The 13741-nt window shown below is 39.3% G+C and overlaps 1 protein-coding gene across 8 annotated transcripts in view; it reads right to left on the reverse strand.

Moving 5' to 3' along the window:
* THSD7A (thrombospondin type 1 domain containing 7A) overlaps window positions 1–13741 on the reverse strand; it is a 349546-nt gene that overhangs the window by 273573 nt on the left and 62232 nt on the right. For 6 of the 8 annotated variants that reach the window (XM_078377154.1, XM_073003242.2, XM_073003240.2 and 3 more), the window contains exons 2-3: window positions 5398–5412; window positions 4257–4451 (exon numbers count right to left, since the gene is read on the reverse strand). The exons of 1 other annotated variant lie outside the window; for it this stretch is intronic. In XM_078377154.1, coding sequence (XP_078233280.1) covers window positions 4257–4451; window positions 5398–5401 — 199 coding nt within the window. In that variant the 5' untranslated portion in view covers window positions 5402–5412. The remainder of the gene's footprint in view (window positions 1–4256; window positions 4452–5397; window positions 5413–13741) is intronic. One more of the 8 variants, XM_073003238.2, reaches the window with a different exon arrangement.

Genomic DNA, 13741 nt, shown 5'->3' on the forward strand with positions numbered 1-13741 from the left:
TTTGCCTATCCCACCTCTATACAGCCATATCCTACAAAACTTCATGCAGGGTGGACCAGACCAAAACAGTTCCTGAAGTTATTAATGTTGGTGAGCAGTGATGTAGTGGTAAATTTAGAAGTCCAGATGGTCATCATGGCAGTCACCACGGTTACCTCCCACAAGGAGAATCCATATGCTGCACTGACCCATATAAAAAAAAATGAGGAACAAGTCGTGTTGACTGTTCATCCAAGACCAAACCACCCCTAAGTACTTTGTATTACAACAGAGATGGTTTGTAACAATTTACTGTTCCTGAGGATGGGGAAAATTCTCCCAGCTACTGTGAGGATGATAGCAAAGCTCAGAGTGAATAGGGGAGTTTAAGTTGGGTGGCATATGACATCATATTCCCTTTTAGTGAGAAAGTCCCAAGGCTTTAATCCTGCATGCTCTGGCTCCACTATACCACTGAAGATGGAATTCCTTCTCCAAGCTCCTGTCAGAATGGATTCTCCTCAAGCAAGGTCATTTGGGCTCAATGTAGTGATGCAGATCCATGTGAAAGTCATTTAAGTTGGTAAGCATTCAGCATTGAAGCCAATCCCATTAGGAGTAAATGGAAATTGCCACAGTCTGGGCCTCTTCAGTACCCTTTTTCTTTCCCCATAGAGCTTTGATCCAAGATTCTGTGAATCAACAATGTGAAGTCTAGTCAAAACCACATTTCAAAATCCTCCAGGCATCTCTTATAATTCCCACCTGGAATGTATGGAAAGGAAGGAGATGGCTGCACTGGAGAAGGCTGACATGAGATTTAATCCATTGTGAGATGGATCCAAACTTCAAATAGATATGTAACTAAATCAAAATAGCTTTGGGATTCCATTTTACTATTCACCCTGGACTGGCAGTGTGCAGCTGCATCAAGGGCTGCTAGCAAGGGAGCAACTGCATGTTTGTACAGTGTTATGCCATCCCGTTCCTCCTCCTCCACCACCTGTCAACACCATCTCTAGGTTAATATTTTATTCTGACACAATTGTAACTGGCAGAACCAACAAGAGAACCATTTCATAACAATCCCTGCTGATTCACCTGCAGAACATTCCACTTTAGAGTAGATGTAAATCGGCAAAATCCTCATGTACTGTATACTGTTTCCTTGATCAGCAAATCCCATATGTGCACAGGGCTTCCTATCCATGCTTTGGTGCCACTGAGTCATGGTCTTTACTAAGAAATAAGGGTGATCAACATGCATCCTCCCAGCAAACAAAGCTCAAACTTCTTATTATATAGTAGAGTGTTATGAGCATACGTATAACATGGTGAATTTAACATGCTAAATGCAACTGAATTCCCTATGGCTGTGTAACAAAAGCCAAGGCCAAAATCCTATTAAAAATCTCGAGTGAGGGCAGTCACACTGTGACTTTTCTTTACTGGCTTGTGACCAGGGCCATAGCTGTTTTGTGATTCAAAGCAGAGAAGAACAATGGCCAGCTGGCAGATCAAGCAGGTTTGCTTGCACAATTGCCCAGCTACACTGTGCCAATCCAATAGCATTCTAACCTGAATATATTTAATGACTGCAACACTTTTGTTCTCATACTGATACCATTTCATTACGTGAAATGTGTTTTTGTAAATGTTATCTCTGTCCATTTCATGTTGACATAATGGCCTGTTTTGAATGCCCGAATATTCACTGTATACATCCTTGATAGCTTAATGATTGTTCCAACAATATGTGAAACAGAAACAAACCTTACAGATAGAGTCCCAGATAAAACATATTAGCTCAGAAGTAGGAATCAGCCAAGGTATCTAACCACTGATCCACACAGATGTCCTTTATCAAACCAAAAAGATATAAGCTAAACCTTAAAGCATCTAGAACCTGAAAATCATATACTGTAGAACACTGAGGACCTCAGCTCAGTCTCTGTGTTCTTGACAATAATTCCTGCAAAGGGCTAGCCTAGAACTTCAGAAATAAGTTGTATTGATATGTCCATGGCTAATTGGACAGTTGCACGTTGCAGACTTTGAAAGACATACACTTCTCCTTTTGATCCAGTTGTTCATTGGAATTTTGAAAGCATTTGCCTAGGGAAGGAGTGCTTCCAGGTAAAGATTAGAAGTCTGAACGTCATATAATGAAGAAAACAGTTAGATGTCTATGGAAACACCACAGAAGTGTTACACATGCTCATCGTGAGATCAGCAGGAAAGGGTTTGGTGACAGCAGGAAGTGTGATGTTCTCATGTCCCAAGTTTTCCAAGAGTTACTGAAGGCCATCACACAGTGCAGAATTTATCTTCATCTAACAAATAAGCCCTTGGTGTAGACTTTTGGTGTTTAATTTCCATATACCCCAAAATATTAATCTTCCACCAGATCACTCTGGAGAGCAGAACAAACTGAATTATTTGGAACACAGAAATGTATAAAATATAAGGTATGCAATAATGCACAGGTGGGTTGAGATATATATACACAGAACTGATGCTCTGATTTATAGTCATGTGATCAACACAAGTCCTTCCCCATCTGAAGATAACTCCTTGATTTCTCGTTATAGCGTGCACTTGCACTCACACGTGCATGCACACACACACACACAAGTATATATATATTTGATTTGTTCTATACTTGATTAAACTAGGTTACCTCTGTGATTACAAAGTGTCACAAATGAAGTTAACTATTAAGTTTTATTATTAACCAACCACTTTGCTCTATATGTATATACAATTAAGTGCCAGCCATTAAATCAAAGGAATTTTTCTATTAATTGATAAAGGGGAGACACTGAGCTATATTTCATACAGACTATATATGTGAGAAAAAGATACAGTATGCATCTCATTTGAAACACACATATTTTATAATATACAGTACTTGTATCGCAGAAGGAAGTAGGTGTTATGATCAAATGATCTCAGATCTTAGGTGGATAGCAGACACTCTTCTAAACTTGCCAAGGTCAATTAAATGAAATAGCACAGAGTCACCTTTAGCTCTGTACCAATGTCATTAGGCCATCAATCTTCTAGAATCAAGGCATACCAATAGAGGGGTTTCCCCCACTTTCCAATTCCTTATTGGGAGAGCCTGCCTTCCAGTAGAATTGAATTCCCCTTTAATCTCCTCCTTGAGCTGCTGGATAGATGTAGTCTTTAAAAAAGCAGGATATCAGTGTAATTGTAAATTGATCTGTCTCTTTGGAAAACAGCCAAGAGTGTTCTTCAACCAGCAAAAAGAGCCAATCCCTGCAAGACTCTTCAGCTTCACCCCTCCCACCCCTTTTAAATGCTAACAGCACAATACTATGTATGTCTACTCAGAAGTAAGTCCCACTGAGTTCAGTGAGGTCTTCCTGCCAAGTAAGCCTCAATAACATTTGCTGTGAGTGAGACCTCTTCTGAAGTAATACCACTACCTTTGCTCCTATCATAACTAATGAGTTGCTGCCTCCTTCCAAAATGCTATAAGGTAACAGATCTGTTCATTCCTAAGGTTTGTACTAAAAATGACAATACTGTAGTGTCTTTGGAACAGGAAGAAGATCATAGGACAATGTTTCAAGAACTGTGCCAGTGCCACAAACCTACTATGAAAGGGTTGTAGATCAGTGCAGCAAATTCACATATAATAACGGTGATTTTTAGTGAGAATTGGAAATACCCAAGCCTGTCTCTACAGTCCTTGATATCACTCTCTCCTTAGTGCCACCGTCAAGCAAATCATCTGTCTGGGGCACTACTGAATCCATACAGCCTCTTTGCCATGGGCTCTTCAATTATGAGGTCTGAGTTTCTTGGATTATTTCTCCTAATCCATCATTAGCTTTCACGTGCCCTATATACCGTACAATACATCTGAATTTAGCAACACATTGCCCCTCATGGATGGTGATTCAGAATGTGCTTCAGAATCGTGCAGAGAGAAACACACACAGAGTCTCAGCTTGTCTTTGTGCATTTTAACATTCTTACAGCACTATCAGGCACAGGGATCATTACATTTTTTTTGCTCTCCCTCAATCACTTAGCAGACACTCCATTAGCATGGGGTATAGAGCGATTAGAAAACGACAGAGTGGTTAAATAATCACAGTACAGCCTGGAAAGCCATCTGTCATTAAATGTGCACAAAACTGGTATTCTACAACAAAATAATACAACTGACTTATATTACACAGCAGCATCGACAACCGACATCAAAACGGAAGGCAGTCCAGCAGGACCCCTCCTCTTTCACTTACCGGTCTTCCACAAATATATGGATGAAGTTTCAAATTCACTTTGGGTCTTAGCTCCCCAGATTCCAAACAGGAGAAGCACAAGAACTCCAGTGCACTTGCTCGAGAGCGTGGAAACCTTGGGACCACCATCGAATGAAGCTGCGCTCTTCTCTCCCAGCCCCATGCCTTCCAGAAGCTGGCTGTCCGTGTCAAAATCTGCAGCACAATGGACAAGGCTCGCGTGAGAAATGTCTCCTGTCCCCCTTCAGAATGTCTTCACAGGGAGGGCAGGATGGAAATGGCTTTTCAGCTATTGTGCATGCCAGTTGGGAAGGGGGAGAGAGAGAGAGACTGTTTAACACCAGGGAACAATAGAGCCCTTGCTTGCGGTGCTGCTGCTGCAGCCGTGGCTGCTGCTGCGGCTGCTGGTACTGTAGTTGTTACTTCACTCTCCCCCATTCAATGGTTAGTAGCAGTTTCTATCAGCTGAGAGAGAGAGAGAGAGAGCTGTCCACAGGGGGCTCCAGCTGACTGAGCAGGTTATCTTGGTCTGGGAAACAGCAGCAGTCATTTACACCAGCTGGAGAAAAAAAGAGAGTGTGTGTAGGGGAGGGAAGGGGAGGGGACCAGGAGAAGGAACGCAAATAACCAAATGCTGTAATCACATACATATCACCAACTGCAAAAGGCTGCTTTCTGCACATCTCTCGGGAAAACATGCACATAATCATGTCTCTCCATGAATTTTTAGTGGAAATGTATGATTGGTGAAGATAGATGGTTTGGGGTAATGGAGAGGCGTGCGGGTATTTATTCCTAGACACTTTTGAGGCAGGGCAGCCGTGAGCATTCAAGATCAATTATTTTCCTGTTTCTTTAAAGCAAGTTGCCAGTATCTAATTCCCACTTAGTTGGACTGACACTGATACAATACAAAAGGTGGTGCTGAAGACAAACATTATGTTAGACGAAGCAAGCATCAGAAAACTCACCAGATTTGCAGGCAATCAAAATGCTGATGCACAAGCTAAATAAAGAGTGAAGACTAATAGAGATACTTAGACATGCAACTAATTAAATCTCCCCTTCCTAAGTGAGAATGAAAGTTGTTATATGGTAAAAAGCACTGAAATTAGCCTGTGTTTTGAATGTTGCTGCTTACCCATTTCTCACACATCTGGATGCAAAGAGAGAATGGATAAAATAAAGTGACTTGTTAAAAAACATAGATATGCTGTCATTAATCTTGAAACTGCGTACCTAAGAAAGATAGCAGTTCTAAAATTTCCACCTGACAAGAATGTTTTCATGCAACCCTGCAGTCCCATCCAAATCACCACAAAACATAAACAAGTCCAAGTAATTCTGAGGCACAATTATTGCTGAGTCTGTTTGCAAGTACCAGATGATGTGGTATTGAAGAACTTCTGATCTCAGTGTATTAACAATCACACTACTCTGAAAAGAAAACAGAAAAAGGGCAACCAAAAAAAGGGACCATATTTTTAGTTATTTTCAGACAAGAGTATTATTTAAAACCCTTATCCAAAAATTGGAACAAAAGACTGCTGTTTCTGCATATACAGAAATGAACAGAAACGTTTTGAGATCAGTTGTAAGACTTCTAAAATCATCATCATCATCCAGTTGTTTTTAAGCATTGTAGCAGCAGAGCTACTGTTATTGAGGAGAAAACACCTCCAGCAAACCTCTTGGGAAAGTATTACTGTGCAGAATCTTCCCAGACTCATCCTCCTTTACTATCGCTGGCTTTATTTGATCAAATAAGTCCCAGCTTCTCCTCTGCTTAAATATTCTGACATCAGAGAAAATTAGCAATGTGGAAGGTTGCAAATTTGTCTTTGTTTACTTTCCACTCTGTTATGCCTCTAAGAGGGAATTAAAGGCTCAGGAAGCCCCAGCGCTGTGAGGCTGTGATTAAGAGAGATAAGCAAGTGTGGATTACTGCTCCTCAGCTGTTGAAAAAGAGGCAACAATCAAGAGATTATAGGTTGATAAGGGATAGGGAGAAAGCCATGAGCCTAACAAAATGTATAGCCTCCTGACAGAACTCATTGCACCACCTATGGTCAAGCCCAAAGGAGATGCACTTCACATGGTTACATCAAGTCCAGGAACTCTTTGCAAATGTCTGTTCATGTGAAGACTCATATTTTCACTACCAGAATTAAGAAAAGCAGCGACATTCAAAAGGCTCATTTGATTTTCACGAAAACTTTTAAAAACTTTAATTAAAACTCGTTGAAATTCAGAAACCAAACTTGATTGCCCACATTCTTTCACTGGTACTTGAATATCTAAGCACATGTATGTATCTGTGAAGCTGAGATTTACTGTGTCTGTATTATGCGCCTATGCAGTTTTGAATCCGAGGAAGCTTTTGAACTTAAGAGCAAAGAACTGGGTCTCAGAATGGAGTGCTGAAATAAAGAACAGTTGCCAGGGATCAAGGAATTACAAGGGATGGAGAGACAGAGTTTCAGTTAGTAAAGGCAAAATACGACTCCTGCAAATGACATCTTTCCGTGGCTGTGACATAAAGGCTTCCCATTCCTCCTCCTTCAAAACATACCCTGCTATACAAAAAGCCATTCCCCTAACTTGGGCCCCGCTTTGGCGCAGCTTCTAATTGTACACAAAGAAGCATCTATACCCAATAGGCTTTGAATTGCAGCCCTCTATCTGGAGCATTAAAATGGAATTCATTTACATGGTTGTATGGATGATCATTCTGACCCAACTCCGGGAGGCAGCGGAAGACAGGAGGGCCTGGTGTGCTCTGGTCCATGGGGTAACGAAGAGTTGGACACAATGACTAAACAACAACAAATGTATGATCATATCATAGCTAGGAAAGTTACATTTTAAACTACTCCATTAGAGTTCCAAGCTTGACTTCCAGCCTCCAAGTACAGTACTGAGTTACAGCTGAAGTTACTTTGATTTTTAAAATTGTATTATCCTGTTTCTTAAATACAATCCAAATAGTTCCTCTGACTAACTTGTTTGAAAAAAAAATACCAGAATACTAGGCTGTGATACAAAACACACCCAAATAGTCTGAGACAATATGAAGAATCTACACACAGAGAATATAGTTTTTAAACGATTATGAACATAAGTAACAAGAGAATAGGGTATTGGGATGGTCAGCATCCCCACCACCAACAATTGCCATGAGCAGTACTCAGCACTTTTTTCCTTTTAAAAATTGGAGCACTTAAAATCTTGCTGTCAAAATACAGCCTGTTCAGTCTCAAAAGAACCAGTTCTTCAAAGCATTTATTTCTGAATAAAATGACAGATTGATTCTCTCCCCCTCTTTTTTCTTTTTCTGGTGCTCTGCATTTTACTGAAAAGTTAATAACTGGAAAAGGCACATCAACAAACATTCCTGGAAACAGCTTCTCTGCATATCTAGAATACTCAGGAGAAACACTAAAAAGCAACACAGTACAAAGATCAAAATTTTGCTTACACATAGCTATTCATAGGTAAAAAGATATGATCAGACCTGGCAACACATTCTGAAAAGCATCTAAAATCTACCCCTCTGCATGTAATAGGAGCGATGATGATGAAAATGATGACAAAGATGGTGATGTACCTGGAAACACAAATCCAGCCCTTTGCAGGCACCTCTTCTTGTTACATTTCCACGTTTGCAAGTGGAAAATCAATCAAATGGCTAAGATGACATAGAAAATGGAACAGGAGCAGAATCTATACAAAGGAAGCACACTTTCCAGTTTCAGAAATACTCCACACGGGAGAGTAAATCTAGTAGCTAACATCATGAATGCATCCCACATGGTAAAAGTAATTGTATAGGTAACTTCAAAGACACTATTCATAACAAAAATGTATTGCTCAATAAATTGTAATTCTAACTATTACAGAGAAATGAATTACTTAAAAGTTATTTGGTATTTGTATCAGAGACTTATTACTTCCAGGCTATGTTTCAGATGGAAGAGGGGGGAAACATAATAAAAATTATTTTTGGGTAATAACACTTATAAAGGGCCTTTTTCAAAATATTATCTTTAACAGTCTTCAACTCTGACTAATACTGTATTTTAATATATATACATGCACCTAAGTTTGCAACAGCTGAGCAAGGCTATTAAGAGTAGGGCATTTTGGAGATCACAGATTCATCAGGTTGCCATACTGTAAGGTGGACGCAATTTGATAGCACATAAAAACAAATGTGTACCTATACAGAACTTTAAAATATATCCATGTATAGGCATGTCCAATATGAAGACTAAAGAGGGCAACACAGACATACATGGTAACCAGGCAGATCTAGTACAGCTGACCTTAAAAATGTTTTCTTTTACACAATCCACAAAATGGCCATGATATTCATGGAACCCACAAGAGTAATGAAGCACTCGGCAACTGAATAAAGCCACCGGCTATGCGACTGTTAATGTCCAAATCATTCTTTCTCAACAAGTCAATTTTCATAATAGAATACTATCGCTCAAAATGTGTCACTTGAATGGAAAGGCTGTACAGATGTCATAAATCCTTACTGACTAATAAACATAAACCACACTGACAACAAAATACATGTGTGCATTATTCCTGAATCCAAACAGAGGTGCACATGGCTGGATCATATTTGTCCCTGGGAAATGCACCACCCCTTTCCTGGCGTTTTTCACCCTCTTTTGTAAAAGACTACAAATTTATTTGCAAGGTCAGGTGGACAAGTAGGTGGCTCTTCAGACAACCAGGCCAACTTTTCTTTGGCTAAATAAAGTCATACTTGGATGACTTTGGCCTGAATGGGCATGAAGAAGATGGACTTTCAAGCGCATATCCAAAAAAGTGTTGAAAGCAATGTAGTATTGATAGAGGACCTGTACTTTTGGTTAAAGAGATACCGCGTTCCTGTCAAGGGGACACCCTTTGAGGAAAGCTACCTAAAAGTACTTTACAATTTTATTTCTTTTCATTCTGTATATTTATATCTAACTAGTTTTCAAGGTGATATACATGGGTTTCCTCATGTTTAGGTCAGGCTCAGAAAGAGAGTGGTGTTTGTTTGTCACTGCTTGGCCTGGCATAAAGCTGTGTTTCGATGGAGCCAGTTGGCCCAAATTGGGGTAGAATTGGCAGGGAATGGCAAACCAGTTCTGAATACTCTATATCTAGGAAACCGTGAAGCTAATGCACATTGAAAATTTTTCTACAGCATGATAGAAATGACAAAAGCCACAGATCATAAGAGATGAGTCCACAAACTGTCTTCTCTTCACATATCCTCTCCATCAGACATTATGCTAGAAGGAATCTGTTAACGTTTCCCACATGGTGTCAATGTTTTGACATTTCCAGTGTGACATGGCAGGGATACTTGTGGATTATGGCTCCTAAACTAGTGAATGGTAATATTTTAAAAGTGTTCTTTTAAAAGTGGTAGGAGTATTTACAACAGTAAATGGTAGCTTACACCGCATTTATCATATCCACATTACTTTGCAATCTTCAGCTTTTTACCTCCTGATTACACTACTACCACTATTATTTATTTGATACAGGACTGAGACAGAGAGAAAACAACCTCTCAGTGATTCCGCTGCAGAGTAAACATTTGATCACAGCCCCAAATCCATAGTAATGTGCTGTGACAGAAATTGGGTCAATAACAACTCTTGACTGTTCATACTTTCTTTGGAATGAAACATGAAGTTTCATCCAATAGGTGTTCTGATTCTAATGATGGGACCTATCAGCCTTTAACACTCCCCTGTTTCCTTCTGTCATCTAGCGCAGCTATCCTTTGTACCATGCTTGCTTCCTCATCATTTCAAGTGTTTCACGCTTCTTTCCAAAATTATCCATCTTCTTTTTCTATATACTTTTGGTTAGAACAACTGCTCTTTATGTCCCACATTGTATGAATATACTTTGAAGTGTAATCTCCCTGCTTGCTATGATAGCACCACGTATGGGAAAGTGGGTTTCCAATTCATAGGGCTTGTGGAGAAATATTTTAGAAGTCCCAAAGGCTGTAAAGGTTCCAAGGGAGGAGAGTGAAACTTCCCCCCACATTCTTCATACGACAGAGCAAAATGGAGGCCACCTTATGTGTCTTCAAATTAAATACAAAATGACAGGAAGTTACTTTATACCATGGCATACCACTAATCTGCTTCAAAACTGACAGTTAATAGGTTTTTCACATTTTAGGTGAAATTCTATCCTGAGCTCCACCTGAACATGCCAGAGATTGAACCTCAAAACTTTCTGCATGTAAAATACATCCTCTATTACTGAGTTAGCCCATATCCTGTACTTGCTGTTGAAAATAGGGGCTCAATTTGGTTTGAATACAGTATTGAGAATATTAACATAAAGTTGCATGTCTACACCTAAATCCATTGCGTTTGTAACAAGTTTGCTTACATGTTATACCTATGGAAGAACACATGTATTCTCACATTATATGAAGGAGTTCTGCTTACAAAGCTATAAAACTAAAACATCCATATGGTAATAAAAACTTACATTTCTATAAATATTGGATGCCTCCACTGAACTCAAGAATGGATCATGTTGAATGAACTGCCAGACTATGCTGATATTCAAACTGAAAACTAGAAATATCCACTCCTCAAAATCAGGAATTAGGGGTTCAAAAACAAAATGTTTCAAGAGGTTTCACACATGCCTGGTTTTTACAGTGCATCCAGCTGCAGAAAACCACTTACACTTTCAGTCCTTCTTCAGTCATATAAGATCACGTGAACATACACCCATTGTTGCTTCCAGTTTGACTGATGAATCAATTGTCTTTCTTTAGACGAGGATAACGAAAGAAACTTATTACACATGCAAATTAGGAAAACTCCAAAGAGATACTGGACAAAATTCCTTCTGCTTAAATGAAAACATGGTCCATTTTCCCTCATACAAGGCAGTGATGACAGATGTAACCTTATGCTGACCAGCCTTAGCATCCCATTGTGACATCACAGTGTTCCTTATTTTTTTTTTACCTCACTAAACTGTAAAGTAGCAGCTCATCTTCATACTTTGCTTTATTTCAAACCCCTATTGTCACTGAATGGCCATCTCAATTTTGCAGGGCTTTAAACTTCTTTCATGCAAGTAAGGTATTGTAGACTGGTGTTGCCTGATATACTTGCTAAATCTTGTTACTTAGCATAATATGTTGGAACTGGAGTTGAACCATTGAATCAATCAAACTTATGGAAGAACTGGCTTACCAAATCCCCACTGATTTAATGGGCCTACTCAAGTTGCAACTTATTACAACAGGATTTCAGTCTCTGTGTGCTTATATATTTATTTGTCCTATGTTGCGTCATGAGTGAAGACAGCCACGGAGCTTCCAAACTGAAATGAAAATTAAAGAATTAAAGTATTAAAATAACAGTGATGGTTACAGGCAACCAAGCAGGATTGCTACAACAGAGAGAGGACACTGTACAAGGTATTCAACCACTTTTGGGGTTGTGCTTGGGGAAAAATCATGCCTTTTGGCAATTTTCAGTGGAATTATTCACCTCTTTATTTATGTTGCCCATAAAATTCTCAGCTGCTCTGATATGCCTCCAGTTGCACATGATCATATACAGATGAATCAGGCTGATTACACAATCTTGCCCCATCTTTGATTTTGTCTATCTTTTGTCTATCAGTGGTTCCCACCCTGGGGTCTCCAGATGTTCTTGGACTACAACTCCCAGGAATCTTGGCCAGCACAGCTAGCCAGGAATATCGATGCACTTTAAACTTAAAAGTAACTTAGTTTTTAAACCAAAGTTAGTATATTAAGGCTTAAGCATATTAAATTATCCAGTTAAGTACTCTCTAACAAACTAATAAATATTAACCAAATGGCCTCTAGGTGTCATACTTGACCACATTTAGGTCACCGTTTATCATTCAGTGGCTACTCTCATTATTTTGTATTAAGTGAAGGTTATTGTTTGAGGATATGAAACACTTGGATTTAATTTCCTATCACTTGTTTGCTAGAGCAGATAATTTCATCCTGCACAGTTACAGTATTCATGGAGACGTACTGTGCACATTAATAAATTAAAAGCAAATGGTGGATCCCCCCCAAACACACTCTTGGGCTTCCCTTGAGCAGACATCTAACTAAACCAAAGATCATTAAACATTCAGAAGGAAATTTAACTATTCATATGTATTCCACACAAACAGGACACCCTGGCTGTCCCCTAAGGTCACACTTCTGGAAAACTGCAAATTCCAAAAAGTAAATCATTTAAGAGCTCATGCTGTAGTTTTCCTCATCACTTGCTTCTGATGAGATTTCAGACTGATTCCTCAGTGTTGTTCAGGTGTGAATAGTATTTAATATAACACTGGGTCACAGAATAGAGAATCTATACTGAAGTCTGGATAGATAAAAATCAATGATTTTTTAAAAAAAGTCAAATTGCTTTAAATCATGATTTAAACCACAACTTCAATGGAACAATAGATTTTTTTTAATTAAAATTTTCAAAAAATCCAGTTTCTAAACTTTAAATCAATTTGATTTAAATCAAATTCCCCCTGGGCTGAAGCGAAGTACATAAGGGTAGAGGCACCTAGATATGTGATGCTTGCTGCTGCTAGTGAATATACATGAGCTACCAACATGTAGACTTTCCCATCATAGCTTCCCACACTAAGTTAGTGTTTGTTGACTCACTACCCCCAATTCTCATTCATTCCTGCCTTCTTTCCACTCTCCTTGGCATGCATGGTGAATTTTTGGTCCTGAGCTCTTTTGACACAAACTTCCATCAGGACCACCCGACATGATCCATGCTAAGGGGCTTGTGGGGGTTCTACATTGAAATATATGGAGGACTAAATGTTCCCATTCCAACTTTCTTCCCAACTTATCTTCTGCCCAAAGCCCTCTAAACATATATCCTCTGTCTTGCTTCACCTCTTGCCTCATGGCACAGTGGTTAAACTGCTATACTGCAGCCAAAACTGTGCTCACGACCTGGGGTTCAATCCCAGGTAGATGACTCAGTGTTGACTCAGCCTTCTGTCCTTCCAAGGAGTATCTATGCTTTGTTATCTCTGGGTTTTGGTAAAAGTAAGGTGCTCTGCCACCGAAGTGACCCTGTACTCCAACTTCTTCCAGCACCAGCCAGCAAAATAATGATATACACCAACAACATGTGGAGGTCCACAGGTTCTGTGACTCTGGTTTAGAGAAGTCACCTGAACCATTTTCCTCAATTCTAAGCCAATCCTACTTAGGAAAAGTTAAACTCCTTTTCGTTCACATCTGTTCCATCAATACTTTTTAAAGCTCTTTCTACAAAATATTTTCTCTTTGTCTCACATAAAGGAATATTTTTCCTTCATGTATCCTTTTTCTCTAGGAAAGACTAGAAGAACTTTTGCAAAGACTTATTACCTGGCTACAGGATTTTTTTTACCAAAACTGTTCTTATGGTATCATGAAT

This window comes from Pogona vitticeps, chromosome 6, assembly GCF_051106095.1.
Source record: "Pogona vitticeps strain Pit_001003342236 chromosome 6, PviZW2.1, whole genome shotgun sequence".
Lineage (NCBI taxonomy): Eukaryota > Metazoa > Chordata > Lepidosauria > Squamata > Agamidae > Pogona > Pogona vitticeps.